At 57.2% G+C, this 16,463-nt stretch overlaps 2 protein-coding genes across 4 annotated transcripts in view; one reads left to right on the top strand and one right to left on the bottom strand.

Moving 5' to 3' along the window:
• Positions 1-16,001, top strand: ZNF276 (zinc finger protein 276). The gene is made up of 11 exons (XM_025369504.1): positions 1-860; positions 1,547-1,850; positions 2,152-2,198; positions 2,275-2,724; positions 5,709-5,787; positions 7,284-7,367; positions 10,581-10,691; positions 10,760-10,835; positions 11,157-11,274; positions 15,258-15,357; positions 15,430-16,001. The coding sequence occupies exons 1-11, from the start codon at positions 662-664 to the stop codon at positions 15,698-15,700; spliced, it is 1,839 nt and encodes a 612-aa protein (XP_025225289.1). The 5' UTR covers positions 1-661; the 3' UTR covers positions 15,701-16,001.
• FANCA (FA complementation group A) overlaps positions 15,009-16,463 on the bottom strand; it is a 75,467-nt gene continuing 74,012 nt past the window's right edge. For 2 of the 3 annotated variants that reach the window (XM_025369498.1, XM_025369499.1), the window contains exons 42-43: positions 16,317-16,409; positions 15,009-16,143 (exon numbers count right to left, since the gene is read on the bottom strand). In XM_025369498.1, the coding sequence (XP_025225283.1) occupies positions 16,036-16,143; positions 16,317-16,409 (201 nt within the window). In that variant the 3' untranslated portion in view covers positions 15,009-16,035. Of the gene's footprint in view, positions 16,144-16,188; positions 16,410-16,463 lie in introns of those variants that run through there. The other variant, XM_025369497.1, reaches the window with a different exon arrangement.

Consider the following 16,463-nt stretch of genomic DNA (forward strand, 5'->3'; position numbering starts at 1 on the left):
GGCGACGGGCCCCCTCCGCGCGTACTTCGGGCCCCACGGGTGTTAGTGGCGGGGGTGGCAGAGCTAGGGCGGGTTGTCGCGACGGGGCCCGGCCCCTTCGCCGTCTCTAGATGGGGCTGGCGGGAAGGGCCCCTCACGGAGTTGCCAAGGGCGTCTAACCGCGGCAGCCGGGCCCCTGTCTACGTGAGACCCCGGCCCCCGTCCCCTCTGCAGCCCGCCCGCCACCTGCGCGCCGCGTGGCCTCCGCCGGCGCCTGCCCGCCCCGCGCCTCCGTCTCTCACGGTAAGAGGCGGGGAGGGCCGCGTCGCCTCTCCCTGGAGGGCTCGTCGTGAGGTCTCGGCGAGCCCCTCCGCCCAGCGCCCCGCCCCAGGCCAGCGCTCCATTGGCGGCAGCGGCGGGCACGGCCGCCCTCGGGCCGGAGAGGGGAGCGGCGACGAGCGGGGGCGCTGGCACCGCGCGTGGAACCTCGGCCGCGGGGTCCCGCCGCTGGCCCCTGGCCCGCCCCGCCCGCCTCGCTTTGCTTCTCGCTCCGCCCCTTGCCCGCCCCGCCTCCCTTCCAGCGCGCCGAGCGGAGCCGAACGCCGGGTCTTCCAGGAACCTCGAGCCGGGCCGAGCGGGGCCGGGCAGCACCCGCGGGGTTCTACTGGCGTCCTCCGCTGCCATGAAGCGGGACCGGCTGGGCCGCTTCCTGTCCCCTGGGGCGGCCCGGCAGCGCGGGGCCTCGGGCGGCGGCGGCGGCCGTGCTCGGGGCCGCCCTTCCCTCAGCGGCGGGTCGAGGGTGGACGGGGCGACGGCGCGGCGCGCCTGGGGCCCGGTTGGGCACTGCGGGGACGCGGGCGAGGACGGCGTGGACGAGGCAGGTGGGTCCGCGGCCCGGGCGTGGCGGGCGGGGGTCGCGGCGGGGGCTGCGCGTGGGCGGAGCTGCACGGACGCCCGGAAGCGGCGCGGCCTCCTCTGCACCCGGCCGAGCGCGCAGCGGACTCGGGTCTGCGTCTGGATAGGCGCTGGGCGGCCGGCTCGGTTTTCCCCGCGCTCCGTGGCGCTGGCGTCGCCGGCCCGGCCTCCCCGGCCGCGGGCTCGGTCAGAAGGGACCCGGCGTGAGGAGCGCTGTCACAGCGGGCAGGTCGCCCTTGGGCGCCCGCGCGTGGGAATCGCCCTCTCCGGCTTCGTGTTCTCCGGGAGCAGGAAAGGAGGCGGCACCTGCACTTGCAGACAGGAAACCGCGGCGTTTCCTGGAGGGCGCAGCGCCGTCCCCGGGTCTCGCGGTCGCTGGGAGGAGGGTGCAGTTCCAGGTTTCACTCGTGAAGCTGTTTCGCTGGGAGGCTTTCAGAGGCCTTTGAAATTTGAAAGATTTCTTGGACCAGCGGCCGCATCCCCCACAGGGCGGCTTGTCCCGCCTAGAGCCGCGCGCCCGAGCCGCTTGCTGTGTCCGGGGGCCGCGCGGAGGGCGATGCAGGCGCTGCCCTCGAACCTGGAGTCCGGGACGCCCCGGGCTCGGGAGCCTCCGCCTTTGCCGGCTGCTAACGCTTTCTGCCGCTCTGTGCAGGAGCAGGCCGGGCTCTCGCCATGGGTCACTGTCGCCTCTGCCACGGGAAGTTTTCCTCGAGAAGCCTGCGCGGCATCTCTGAGAGGGCGCCTGGAGCGAGCGTGGAGAGGCCGCCCGCGGAGGAGCGCGTGCTCGTCAGGGACTTCCAGCGCCTGCTGGGGGTGGCTGTCCGCCAGGACCCCACCTTATCTCAGTTTGTCTGCAAGAGCTGCCACGCCCAGTTCTACCAGTGCCACAGCCTCCTCAGGTCCTTCCTGCAGAGGGTCAACGTCTCCCCGACGGGTCGCCGGAAGCCTTGTGCAAAGTACGCCCTAGTCTGTTGAGGGCACGTTCAGGCTGTGAGCACTGCAGTGTGACGGGTGCTGAGAAGGGACAGGGCATGCCTTGGCGGCAGCCTCTGGGTGGCGGGAATGGGCCATGCCCAGGCTCGGTGTGAATAGCCCTGGGATTGGTGTGGAGAGACGAACTGGGAGGAGCTGGGGTGAGGGAAGAGAAGGTTACCTATGGGGACCGCTGAGGTTTGAGACCTTGAGAGGGTCCTGTACCACACGCGCTGTGAACCTGCGCTTGCTTGTCCTGCTCATGGCCACACTGATCCTTTGCAGGGTCGGTGCCCAGCTCCCAACAGGGGCAGAGGAGGGAGCCTGTCTGGGTGAGTCCTCCCCCGGTGGAGGGTGGGCTGGGTGCCCACCAGCCGTGGAGCTGACATCTCTGTTGACTCTCTGCAGTGGATCTGATCACATCAAGCCCCCAGTGCTTGCACGGCTTGGTGGGATGGGTGCACGGACACGCGGCCAGCTGCAGGGCCCTGCCCCACCTTCAGAGGACACTGTCCTCTGAGTACTGCGGCGTCATCCAGGCCGTGTGGGGCTGCGACCAGGGCCACGACTACACCATGGACACCAGCTCCAGCTGCAAAGCCTTCTTGCTGGACAGTGCGCTGGCGGTCAAGTGGCCATGGGACAAGGAGACGGCGCCACGGCTGCCCCAGCACCGAGGGTGGAACCCTGGGGACGCCCCTCAGACCTCCCAGGGTAAAGGGACAGGGACCCCAGTTGGGGCTGAGACCAAGATTCTGCCCAGCACGGATGAGGCCCAGCCTCCTTCGGACAGCGACGCGGTGGGGCCTAGGTCGGGCTTCCCACCTCAGCCAAGCCTGCCCCTCTGCGGGGCCCCAGGTAGGAGGCACCTCTTGCTGGTGCTAGACCAGGATCTGTGCTCCTCAGCCCGGCAGGGTTTTCGGCAGAAAGTGGATGTCTCCACTGCTCTAGGTGGTGGCCGGAGCGTGGTGTGAGAAGGAACAGAGCTTGGGGCTTGGTGTTTCGGCCTGCGGCTGCTCACCACAGCCAGAGAGCAGGGAGGGGCGGCCGGCGTGTCTCAGCCTCTTGCTCTGTGAGCAGGGCCTTGTTCCAGCAGTTTCTGTGGCTCATCAGCCATCTAGTCTTCCTCTAAGCTTGTGCTTGGGGCTGAGGGGACTGAGGAAGAAAAGAATGGAGCCTTGTCTGTGGACGTGGGAGAAGAGAATGGCCATTGCCTCTGTGGCTGCTGCCCTGGGCCAGCTGCAGGTCATTTCCTGGCGCTCAGCCAGCCGCCTGGTGACACCCTGGCGTGGGCCAGTGTGGCGCAGCTTTCTCTGCTGACAGGCTGAGGGGAACACAAAGCCCTTGTTTGGGCCCCAGAACCCTTAGCACTGTGGGCTGGTGCAGCTGCTTTTGGATGTTGTGTTAGGAGGGCTGGGGCCAGTTTCCCTCCGGCCTCTTGTCGTGCGTGTGCTCTGCATACCTGTCCCCACCTGGGCACTCAGCTCCCACCTTGAGTCCTCAGGGGAGCTTCCAAAAAACGTAGCTACCTGTTATCCTAGACTTTGGGAGGCTGAGGTGGGCGGATCACTTGAGGTCCGGAGATCAAGACTAGCCTGGCCAACATAGCAAAACCCCATCACTAATAAAAATACAAAAACTAGCTAGGCATGGTGGTGGGCACCTGTAATCCCAGGTACTCTGGAGGCTGAGGCATGAGAATCATTTGAGCCTGGGGGGCAGAGGTTGCAGTGAGCCGACATCGCACTGCTGTACTCCAGCCTGGGCGACAGAGCAAGACTCCGTCTCAAACAAAAACTCAGCTACCCAGATAGTTCAGAAAGATACGGGTGCACAGATGAGACAGTGTGGTTTGGGGGCCTTGGGTAGGAACAGGATTGTGAGTGTCACGTCTTAGAGCTGCTTGGTTTTTAAACCTGTATGCAGTATGTTGACAACAATACTACCTCTTTACCTATCTGTGTATGTATTTTTGTGACAGAGTCTCGTTCTGTAGCCCAGGTTGGAGTGCAGTGGCGCGATCTTGGTTCACTGCTACCTCTGCCTCCCGGGTCTTGGTTCAAGCATTTCTTCTGCCTCAGCCTGCCGAGTATCTGGGATTACAGGCACGCGTCACCACGCCCAGCTAATTTTTGTATTTTTAATAGAGACGGGGTTTCACCATGTTGGCCAGGCTGGTCTCGAACTCCTGACCTTGTGATCCACCTGCCTCGGCCTCAGAGTGCTGGGATTACAGGTGTGAGTCACTGCGCCCGGCCGAGAACAATACTGTTTAAAGCTTATTTTAGGCCAGGTGCAATGGCTCACGCCTGTAATTCCAGCACTCTGGGAGGCTGAGGCGGGCGGATTGTGAGGTCAGGAGATTGAGACCAGCCTGGCTAACATGGTGAAACCCTGTCTCTACTAAAAATAACAAAAAACTAGCCGGGCGTGGTGGCGGGTGCCTGTAGTCCCAGCTACCCTGGAGGCTGAGGCAGGAGAATGGCATGAACCCTGGAGGCGGAGCTTGCAGTGAGCCAAGATCGCACCACTGCACTCCAGCCTGGGTGACAGAGCGAGATTCCGTCTCAAAAAAAAAAAAAATTAGCTGGGCGTGGTGATGGGCACCTGTAGTCCCAGCTACTCGGGAGGCTGAGGCAGGAGAATCGCTTGACCCTGGGTGGCGGAGATTACAGTGAGCTGAGATCCTGCCACTGCACTCTAGCCTGGGCGACAGAGCAAGACTCCATCTCAAAAAAAAAAAAAAAAGAAACTGACTTTAAGTAGAGATGGAGTCTCACTGTTTTGTCCAGGCTGGTCTTGAATTTCTGGCTTCAAGTGATTCTCCTGCCTTGGCCTCCCAAAAGCCTGGGATCATAGGCATAAACCACCAGGCCTGGCCGAGAGAACAGTAATAGTATTTATTTATGGAGTCTTGCTCTGTTCCCCAGACTAGAGTGCAGCGGCACGATCTCAGCTCACTGCAACCTCTGCCTCCTGGGTTCAAGTGATTCTCCTACCTCAGCCTAATAAGTAGCTGAGACTACAGGCTCGTGCCACTACACCAGTTAATTTTTTGTATTTTTGTTTTTAGTTTTTTTTTTTTTTGAGGCGAAGTTTCACTCTGTTGCCCAGGCTGGAGTGCAGTGGCGCGATATCAGTGAGCCGCAACCTCCGCCTCCCAGGGTCAAGCGGTTCTCCTGCCTCAGCCTCCTGAGTAGCTGGGATTACAGGCACCCACCACCATGCCTGGCTAATTTTGTATGTTTTAGAAGAGATGGGGTTTCTCGAGAACATGGTGGTCAGGCTGGTCTTGAACTCTCGACTTCAGGTGATCTGCCCGCCCCAGCCTCCCAAAGTGCTGGGACTACAGGCATGAGTTACCACGCCCGGCCCAATTTTTTGTATTTTTAGTGGAGACAGGGTTTCACCGTGTTAGCCAGGTTGGTCTCGATTCTCCTGACCTTGTGATCCGCCCGCATTGGCCTCCCGAAGTGCTGGGATTACAGGCGTGAGCCACCGTGCCCGGCCCAGTAATTGTTTAAATGTCTCAGAACATCCACCAAGTCCAGGCTGTCCTAGAATGACTGGATCGGAGTCTGTGAAGGACTGGGCTTTCTGGTTCTGCTGTTCCTGAGGTTCTGATGCTTGTTGCTGCCTGTGTGTTTCTGGACGTCGGGCTGGCGGGACAGGATCGGAGGCCACGTAGCACTCTTGGCAGGGATGGGGCCGAGGTGGGGGAAACTTGCGGGTCAGGGACCCCAGGCTCCCTTCTGGTCATCAGTAGTGGAGTCGTACCTCCTGGCAGGTGAGACCTTTCTGTGCTCCATGTTGGTGACAGGACCTTGTTCTTTGTTTCTCAGGGCAGTTGGGTGAGAAGCAGGTCCCATCTTCAACCTCGGATGATCGGGTAAAAGACGAGTTCAGTGACCTTTCTGAGGGGTGAGAGAAGAGTGGGTTTAAATAGCCTAACATTTCTCCTTCAAAAACCAAACAGCCATCGTAGGGCCAGCTGCCCGTGCCCTGGTACCGAACTAAGCCGTCACAGGGGCCGGCTGTCTGTCCCTGGCTGGGACGCGCCTCCTCTCGAGGTGGGAGGAGAGGAGGGCTGGGGAGCTTCCGAGGCTTCTTGTCTCTGATTGGTGGTTTGCTGGGGGCCAGAGGGCACCCCCAGACCTGAGGCAGCTCCAGAGGGAGCTCGATAGGGTTTCTGACCTGGAGCAGCCTAGAAGTGAGTTTGTTGAACCACTCTGTGGCTGGGTCCTTTGTTTCTGCTGCTGTTTTCTCTTTTAGGGCTATGGTTTTGTGTTCGCTCCAGCTGTTTCTGGAGTAGAGGAAGCCTGACTTTAGCCCTTGACTATGACACTGTTCTGACTTGAAGCAGAGGCTCCGTGAGGAGGTGTTGGAGGAGGACAGTCCTCAGAAGGGACCCCATCAGTGTCTGCAAACTCCCTGGGCCACCCCTGCCTCTCAGCCAAGCGCCACTCAGGGCAGTTGTGCCAGGCTGGGGTTTGCACCATTTCCACCCTCTCCTGTCAACCTTGGCTGCAACACAGACGCACCTCATCCAAATGAGGACAGCCCAGTTTGGGGGGCAATCCCAGTGGGGTGTCCAGTGATGAAATCGGGCAGGTGCCAGGAGGCACCTGGGCTGGCTAAGGCTGTCCTCAAGACCACCAGGAGACAAAACCACAGCTCAGGTTTCAGCATAAAGGCCACAGTCTTTTTTTTTTTTCTTTTCCTTTTGTGAACTTTGTTTTTAGACTGAGCCTCACTCTGTTGCCCGGGCTGGAGTGCAGTGGCGCCGTCTCAGCTCACTGCGACCTGCACCTTCCGCTTTCAAGCGATTCTCCCGCGTCAGCCTCCCGAGTAGCTGGGATTACAGGTGCCCCCCACCACGCCCAGCTAATTTTTGTATTTTTAGTAGAGACAGGGTTTCTCGGTATTGGTCAGGCTGGTCTTGAACTCCTGACCTCAGGTGATCCACCTGCCTCAGCCTCCCAAAGTGCTGGGATTACAGGCTGAGCCACCACCCAGCCACTTGCATCAACTTAGAAGTGGCTCGTGGCAAACCCATCAGCTGCATAGGGGTTCGCAGTTACAGGGTGAGGTGGTTGATTTTTCAAAGTCTGCTTAGCAGGAAGCCACCTTTGAGAGCCTCCACCCCTTCTGGGCTGCTGTGGAAAGTGCTCTTTCCAAGTCCAGTGTCCTGGTGCCCGGAGCACATGGCTTGTGGGGGTTGCTGGCTTGTGAGCCTGGTCGGTCCTTTGCATTCGGAAATGAGATTGGAAATTTGGGGATTTTAGATTTAAGACATTTTCAGAAGAACTCGAACGTGGGACGTGGGGGTCCATGTGCTAATCTTTAGGCAGGGGTGTTGTTGGAACTGTTACTGCCCAGGCCCAGGGCTTTGCTGAAGATTCTCTCTTCATTCCTAGAGACGTCTTGAGTGAAGACGAAAACGACAAGAAGCAAAACGCCCAGTCTTCGGATGAGTCCTTTGAGCCTTACCCAGAAAGGAAGTAAGTGGGCAGCCCGGGATCTGCTGGAGGCATCCGCTGGGTGACCTAGACACCCGCCTGTGCCCCAGGGGGTCTCACTCCCCGCTGTGCGTACCCTCCTGGTGGTCTCAGCGCTGTGAAATGACCAGCAGGCCGGGGTAGGGCTGCCTCAGAGTCCCAGCAGTGGACGGCAGGTGTCTGTTGACAAAACCCAGCCTCATTTGAGAACGAGGCTCTTAGGTCCCTTCTGCCAGTCCTGCCCTGGGTTCACACCCCAGTGTCCCCCCTGGAATTCCCCAACCCATCGCTTCTGCTTTGTGTGCATCCTGAGGCCCAAGGACCCAGCTCTGTCATCCTCACAGTTATGACCCCATCACTGACGTCCATGGCCAGGCAGCCACGGTCCACTTCCTTGTGGAGTCACTTCTGTGGCCTTGTTTTGACTTTGTTTTTAGGGATTTATGTTTTCTCTCTGGTTAGAACACAGGCCTTGGTGGTGAGGGCTGGTTTTCACTTGTGCTGTCTTCTTTGCAACCCTGTACCCAGGAGTACCTGGAACACTGCCAGGTAGTTGGCGACTGACCCGGTCCCTGTCCCTGAGCATTTCAGTCCAGAACAAAGGTCCAGAGGGCCGGCGGCTCTGAGTACCACAGTCAGCCGCTGGAACCCTGCAGTGCAGACTGAGAGGTCAACTGCCTTTTTCATTGAAGTTCTGATGCTGTTAAGTTCTGAAAAGAGAAACAGGAGCAGAGGAGGAGGCCGGAGAGGGGCTGCAGGGGCCTCAGCATGAACAGAAAACTGGTCAGGCCCAGAAAAGGTGCCCGGGGGTCCATACCCTCAGGTTTGTTCCCAGGAATCATGGCTGGGGTGCCGCCCGAGGCTGCTGATGAGAAGCCCCCACTCCCTGTGACCCCCCCGGGTTGAGTCCAAATCCCAGGACACCTGAGAATGTTTCTGTGCCTTGCTGCCCAGAGGGTCTGGGGATGCTGGTGAGAGGAGGGCTGGGAGCTGGGATGGGAGGGGCCAGGTGAGCCTTTTCCAGAGAGGCAGATTCAGGAGGGGAGGGTCCTCTCTGCTGGGCTCCTGCTGCTGTGACAGGGACAGCACATCAGACTGTGTCTCTAGTTCCTCTGGACCCCAGGAGTGCAGACAAAGACGTGCTTTGGGACAGAGACACAGGAGACATGTTTTCAGAGGCCTCTAGTTAAAGGGGTGACTTTAGTGGGACCCGCGGCGTAGGAGGCAGGACTGGGTGGTAGCAAGCATGGCCTCCTGACTGCGGCGAGTGCCAGGGGCACTTGGTTCCTCAGCTGCTACAGTGAGACCCCCCTGGGAACCCAGAAGGGCGTCTGCACAGCCCCCAACCCATGTGCTGCCTCGCAGTCTTCTTGACTCGACCTTCGCGTTCTAGCAGGCAAGCTCACCTGCACCCTCAGCTGGGGGCAATGATGTGTTAATGAGGGGTCAGTGGTTCCAGCCAGAGGTGAAGACCAGGGCCTGCGCCCTCGTGGGGAAAGAACTGACAAGCAGCAGTGAGGCCTGAGCCCAGCCCACCCCGTCCGCAAGGATCCCCGTCCCAGACACAAGGGCACAGAGACTGCGGGTGCTCCGAAGCCTCCTGTGCTGAGGAAGAGAGCGGTCAGTGTGGGAACCGTATGGCCAGCCACTCCACAAACAAGGGGCCACCCAATCCAGGCAGGCAGGGCAGGTGGCCAGATCATGAAAACCAGTTATCAGGGACAGGGAGAGAAGGCGCAGCCTGTGCAAAGTCAACACAGTTCTTTTCAATGAATTTTTTTTTTTTTTTTTTGAGACGGCGTCTCGCTCTGTCGCCCAGGCTGGAGTGCAGTGGCCGGATCTCAGCTCACCGCAAGGTCCACCTCCCGGGTTCAAGTGATTCTCCTGCCTCAGCCTCCTGAGTAGCTGGGATTACAGGCGTGAGCCCCTGTGCCCAGCCTCAGTGCACTCTTTAAAGAGAAGGGCAGTTAGCGACAGGGTCTCATGCTCTTGCCCAGGCTGGGGTGCATTGGTACGATCATGGCTGATGGCAGCCTTGTGCGCTCAAGCGAGCCTCTCACCTCAGCCTCCCAGAGTGCTGGGATTGCCAGTGTGAGCCACTGGACTTGGCAGCGTAAATTACTTTTTTCATGCTTTTGCATATGGATTTTTCTTTTAATTTCCTTTTTGGATTGTTCATTGATAATACAAAGAAACATAACTGGGTTTTGTGTATGGATTTTACACTCTGCAGCTTTGCTGAAATCATTTATTCGGGTTTTTGTGTATGTGGATCTTTAGGGTTTTCTACACACAAGGTCATGTCATTTGTGAATAGGGAGAATTTTTCTGTTTTCCTTGCCCAGTTACTCTGGCCAGGGCCTCCAGTGCTGTGCTGAGAACAGTGGTGAGAACCCGTGTCTTTTCCTCGTCCTGGAGGAAGAGCTTTCAGTCTTTCACGATCGAGTGTGGCATGTGCTGTGGGTTTCACGTCGAAGCTTTATCATGGTGAAGTTCCCTTCTTTTCCTGAGGAATTTCCTTCCCTATCCTTATCTGGATCCAAAAAGGAACCACAAGTGTGTGTCTCCTCTAAGGCTCCAATAGACACACACTGGACGCTGCTGCATTTGCTGGTCCCTCAGGGACTTGCCAGACCAACTAAAATGCGCAACCCCAAAGTTCTGGAGGACAAGGTCTCCTGCCCACCATGGTCCCAGTCAGCAGCTCCAGGAACAGGCTGGGCTCCCTGCAGCGGGGGCAGGGCTGAGGAATGCGGGGATGGCAGCTGCTCACCTTGTGCTTCCGGGGGAAACAGCACCTGTTCCTCCAAAGCCCGGGTGGGGCTTGAGCTTGGAATCAAGCTGTCCTGGTTTCAGCGAGTGGATTCTGAGCGTTTTCCTAGCGTTTAAGGTCATTTTGATGAAGGGGTAGCCCCTTTGTCTGTTCTGCCATCTTTCCTGATATCTCCAGTGTTGGGTTTTATGTGTAGCACAGGATGAAGCTTCAGTTCTCAGCACTCACCCCTGCTGTGCCTGCGCCTTGCCCTCTGCTGTGTTCGCCTCTGAGGCCTCCTGTCCAGAGTTGCTCTGGCTGTGGTGGCTTCAGGTAGATTTTGAGGGTCAGTCAGCACAGAAGCAACTCAGGGAAGCTTCAGAAACATGTCTCCTGTTAGAGACAAGAAACCTTTTTCAGATGGAGATCAGAAACCACTGAATCTGGGAACCTCTTTTTTTCAGGGTCTCTGGTAAGAAAAGCGAAAGCAAGGAAGCCAAGAAGTCTGAAGAACCAAGAATTCGGAAGAAGCCGGGACCCAAGCCCGGGTGGAAGAAGAAGCTTCGTTGTGAGAGGTGAGGCCTGGAGCTCGAGGCTCGCCCTGCCTGTCGGGGCCGGGCTCCATGCGTGCTCTTTGTTGCAGGGAGGAGCTTCCCACCATCTACAAGTGTCCTTACCAGGGCTGCACAGCCGTGTACCGAGGCGCTGATGGCATGAAGGTGAGCACGGGCTGTGCCGGACCAGGCCCCGCAGCTGTCTGTGTGAGCCTGGGGCCGGCACCGGGTGTTTCCGCAGGGCCTGACGCAGACTTGTGCCCAAGGTGACCGGGGACCTGGGGTAGATGTGGGGCCAGACTTTCACTTGAGACACCCCCTGGGGGTCTAGAAGTGTCTTGGAGTGAAGCTGTGGAGGAACCAGTGGTGGAGCTGGAGGAGCTGGATCTGCCTTCCTTCCAGGGGCGTCAGCTGCCACCCGCTGAGGGTCCGTGCCGCTCGGCCCGGGTGAGGCTCTGCGGGTCTCTCACTGAGTCTCTCCTGCAGAAGCACATCAAGGAGCACCACGAGGAGGTCCGGGAGCGGCCCTGCCCCCACCCTGGCTGCAACAAGGTTTTCATGATCGACCGCTACCTGCAGCGGCACGTGAAGCTCATCCACACAGGTACTGCCGTCGTCAGCGTCACCCGCGCGGTGACAGCCAGGGGCACGTGACCTGCTTTCCCGTCTTCCTGATACCCATCCCCACCCCAGGAGTTGGGGATCGCGTGCAGGTGGCTGATGGGCCCCGGGTGCTCACAGTCGTGTAGGTGGAGGAGGCTAGAGCAGGCCTCAGTGTGAATCTGCCCTTCCCTGTGATGGGAGGAATTCCTGGCTCCCCAGGATCTAGACAGTTTGTCAAAACCGATCGCCAAGCAATCTTGGTGTCCCTTTGCAAATTGGTCACTTTAGTTTTTAATTTTTTTGGAGACGAAGTCTTGCTCTGTTGCCCAGGCTGGAGTGCAGTGGCACCATCTTGGCTCACCCCAACTTCTGCCTCCCGGGTTCAAGTGACTCTTCTGCCTCAGCCTCCGGAGTAGCTGGGATTATAGGCACCTGCAACCACGCCTGCTAATTTTTGTAATTTTTGGCAGAGAAAGGGTTTCACCATGTTGGCCAAGCCAATTTCTTAACTCCTGGCCTCAAGTGATCCACCTACCTCGGCCTCCCAAAGTACGGAGATTACAGGTGTGAGCACCACACCCAGCCCAAACAAGTGTCTCTTAAAAGGTGGAAGGCATGAAGGCACGCCAACTCTGGGGCGCTGCCCGTGTGGACAGGCGGGAGGCATGTGTGGTTCTGCTGCTTCACGTGTGTAGCTCGTCTCATTAAGACCGGAGGTGGGCCGGGCGCGGTGGCTCAAGCCTGTAATCCCAGCACTTTGGGAGGCCGAGACGGGTGGATCACGAGGTCAGGAGATCGAGACCAGCCTGGCTAACACGGTGAAACCCCGTCTCTACTAAGAAATACAAAAACTAGCCGGGCGAGGTGGCGGCGCCTGTAGTCCCAGCTACTCGGGAGGCTTAGGCCGGAGAATGGCGAGAACCCGGGAGGCGGAGCTTGCAGTGAGCCGAGATCGCGCCACTGCACTCCAGCCTGGGCGACAGCGCGAGACTCCGTCTCAAAAAAAAAAAAAAAAGACCGGAGGTGGGTGGGGGAGTTGTGACTGAGGGTGCTGTCTCTGTGCCCGTCTTATTTTTCACAATTCCTATAATGTACAAGTTACTTTTATAATCCAACAAGGATATGTTTTCAAAATGACAAACTTGGCTGGGCACGGTGGCTCTCACTGTAATCCCAGCACTTTGGGAGGCCAAGGTGGGTGGATCACCTTGAGGTCAGCAGTTCGAGACCAGCCTGGCCAACATGGTAAAACGCCATCTTTACTAAAAATGCAAAAATTAGCTGGGCGTGGTGGCGCATGCCTGCAGGCACAGCTACTTGGGAAGCTGAGGTGGGAGAACTGCTTGAACCCAGGAGGTGGAGGTTGCAATGAGCTGAGATCACACCACTGCACTCCAGCCTGGGCAACAGGGAGACACTGTCTCAAAAAAAAAAAAAAAAAAAAAAAACTTGTTTGAACTATGTGGACCCACGTATACGTGGTCAGGGACTCGAATCCCTGGTATTCAGAGGGCTGCCTTTTCATAAGTGCAGGTTCTGTAGGGTCTCTGCAGGGCTAACTTTGGGACTTGAGTATGAGCAGATTTTGGTAAGGGTTGGGGTGCGGGGGGAACCAGCTGAGGACAACTGTATATTGATCCTTAAATAGTTTTCCTTGGTTTTGGACTTATTACAGAATAAGAATTATTTATTCTTATTTGAATTTACTACAGAAAGTCTTTTTTCATTAGGATTGATTTTTACTGCTGGATCATCTCCTGACATGCGGGTTATTTTGTTGTTTTTTTGGGTTCTCCCACATCTCTCCTGATGGCAGCAGTTCCTTGTGTTTGGTTCTTCAGACTCTGCATCTGTCCACTCACTGATGGTCACAACCAGCAGTTCCTTAAAAACCTGAAATCAGGCCGGGTGCAGTGGCTCACGCCTGTAATCCCAGCACTTTGGAGGCTGAGGCAGTAGGATTGCTTGAGGCCAGGAGTTTGAGACCAGCCTGGGCAACATAGTAAGACTGTCTCTACCAAAGATATTTTTTTAAATTTAGTGATTGAGACAGAGTCTGACTGTTATTGCCCAGGCTGGAGTGCAGTGGCGCGATCTTGGCTCACTGTAACCTCCGCCTCCCTAGTTCAAGTGATTCTCCTGCCTCAGCCTCCCGAGTAGCTGGGACTACAGGCATCCGCTGCCACGCTGGTTTTTTTTTTGTTTTTTTTTTTTTTAACGGAGTCTCGCTCCGTCGCCCAGGTTGGAGTGCAGCGGCACAATCTCAGCTCACTGCAAGCTCCGCTTCCCGAGTTAAAGCCATTCTCCTGCCTCAGCCTCCTGAGTAGCTGGGACTGCAGGCACCTGCCACCACGCCCGGCTAATTTTTCGTATTTTCACTAGAGACGGGGTTTCACCATGTTAGTCAGGATGGTCTCGATCTCCTGACCTCGTGATCCACCTGCCTTGGCCTCCCAAAGTGTTGGGATTACAGGCGTGAGCCACCTTGACGCCCAAGTAATATTTTTAGTAGAGAGGCGGGTTTTGCTGTGTTGGCCAGGCCAGTCTCGAGTTCCTGACCTCAGGTGATTTGCCCGCCTCAGCCTCCCAAAGTGCTGGGATTACAGGCATGAGCCACCATTCCCAGCCCCCTTTTTTTTTTTTTTTTTCGAGACAGTGTGTTGCCCAGGCTGGAGTGCAGTGGTACAGTCTCGGCTGACTGCAACCTCCGCCTCCTGGGTTCATGCAGTTCTCCTGCCTCTGCCTCCCGAGTAGCTTGGATTACAGGCGCCCGCCACCTCGCCCATCTAATTTTTGTATTTTTAGTATAGATGGGGTTTCACTATGTTGGCCAGGCTGGTCTTGAACTGATGTCATGATCCGCCTGCCTTGGCCTCCCAAAGTGCTGGGAGTGAGCTGTGAGCCACTGCCCCAGCCCCCCATGGTGGTGCACACCTGTGGCCCCAGCTACTTGAGCGGTCGAGGCAGGAGGATCACTTAAGCCTGGGAGTTCCAGGCTGTGGTGAGCCATGATTGTACCATTGCACTCCAACCTGGGCAACAGAACAAGACCGTCTCAAAAAAAGAAAAGTTGCTCGAACCTGGGAGGTGGAGGTTCCAGTGAGCTGAGATTGGGCTATTGCAGTCCAGCCTGGGCAACAGACCAAGACTCACGTCTCAAAAAAAAAAAAAACAGGGTAGAGTAAAATGTCAAGGTAGAGTTTTCCTCTGCAGGGAAAAGTCTGTCTTGTGAAGTGTTTTGGGGCTGGACAGCTGTGGAGGCAGCACAAGGAGAATGGGTCTGACTAGAAAGTGGTATCTCTTTGTTCAAGAGGGCAAGAAAGGTTTCCAGAGCGAGTACAGCCTTGCATAACCCCCAGCCCTTGGGTATGGACCCCTCTCATATGGAGATGAATTCTAGAGAACAGCCATAGCTGTGACAGTCAGTGATCTGTACAGCCTTAGTGATACCGCGTCCTTTAATAATTTGTAGGCCAGGCACAGTGGCTCATGCGTGTAATCCCAGCACTTGGGGAGACCGAGGCAGGCAGATCACGAGGTCAGGAGTTCAAGACCAGCCTGGCCAATATGGTGAAACCCCATCTCTACTAAAAATACAAAAATCAGCTGGGCATGGTGGCGGGCGCCTGTAGTCCCAGCTACTCGGGAGGCGGAGGTTGCAGTGAGCCGAGACTGTGCCACTGCACTGCAGCCTGGGTAACAGAGCAAGACTTCATCTCAAAAAAAAAATTTGTGTTTAAGGAAATAGATTTCTGAAGTTTCTTTAAAAATCATCGTCACATGCACACGGCTGATGAAGCCATATGATAGTATATCAAGCGGTTTAGAGATCTTAATAAATGAGGCCCTCAGAGGCCCCTTGCTTGGGCCCACTGTATGGTGTGCGGAAACTTCTTCCTGGCTGTGATGTTTTACATTCTCGTCGGCGTCCCCCCGGGAGGTTGGAGCATCAGGGCCTGGACTCACTGGACTCTCCTCTCGCAGAGGTGCGGAACTACATCTGTGACGAGTGTGGACAAACCTTCAAGCAGCGGAAGCACCTTCTCGTCCACCAGATGCGACATTCAGGAGCCAAGCCTTTGCAGTAAGTGTGAGCCAGGCCCTCCCCAGGGCTGTGGCTGGCCCACGCAGCTTCTTACCTGCCTCTGTCCCCCAGGTGTGAGGTCTGTGGGTTCCAGTGCAGGCAGCGGGCATCCCTCAAGTACCACATGACCAAACACAAGGCTGAGACTGAGCTGGACTTTGCCTGTGACCAGTGTGGCCGGCGGTTCGAGAAGGCCCACAACCTCAACGTACACATGTCCATGGTGCACCCGCTGACACAGACCCAGGACAAGGCCCTGCCCCTGGAGGCAGAGCCACCACCCGGGCCACCGAGCCCCTCTGTGACCACAGAGGACCAGGCGGTGAAGCCAGAACCCACCTGAGGACGGCAGTGGGGATGAGCATCTCTAGCAGCCTGGACTCTGCAATGGCCGTGTTAGCCTCACCCTTCGTGCGCACCTGCATGGGAGGGTTGGGGGGTACTGCCTGCCCTCGGTGTACAGCTCAAGTAGCCTCCCCTCTGCTCTGGGACCAGTGGTTTATTTTCCTACAAACACTGAGTGACTTGGGGCCAGACAGTTTATAAACAATTGATTCCTTTTCCCCACTAAAGCAATCGAGATTTGTAATCCACTTTTTAGTGCAACAAGAGCTCCGTGTTATGCTTGTAATAAATTATTTACAAAGGAGCTGGGCTGGTGTGCAGTGGCAGGTCCTCTCAGAAGAGATGAGGCTCCTGGTACAGGTCAGCGTCAGGAGCAGCCTGCTGCCAGCTCCGGAGGGCAGTGCTCACCTCTGGGTCGCAGTCCCCACGATCAGCCAGCAGCTGTGAGAGAGGAGCAGGTCCTCAGCCCATGCCGTCCACTGGGCCTCAGACCACAGGGAAGGGGCTCTGGCAGAAACAGTGGCGTCGCATTGCCAGCCGGGCGGGCACGTGGCCCAGGCAGCTGTGATTTCTCACATCCCCCACGTGGCCCAAGGTGGGTGTCTTGACGTTACCTCTGCTATGTGTGAGAAGCTCTTTTTCGGGCACCGAGGTATTAACTGCAGCAGAAAAAGACGAGCTTTTGTTATCAATTCCACAGGGTTGCCCTAGAGAGAAAACAGGCAAAGTCACAGGTTACAAGACACTGAAACAGGGCTGGT

Source organism: Theropithecus gelada, chromosome 20, assembly GCF_003255815.1.
Source record: "Theropithecus gelada isolate Dixy chromosome 20, Tgel_1.0, whole genome shotgun sequence".
NCBI lineage: Eukaryota > Metazoa > Chordata > Mammalia > Primates > Cercopithecidae > Theropithecus > Theropithecus gelada.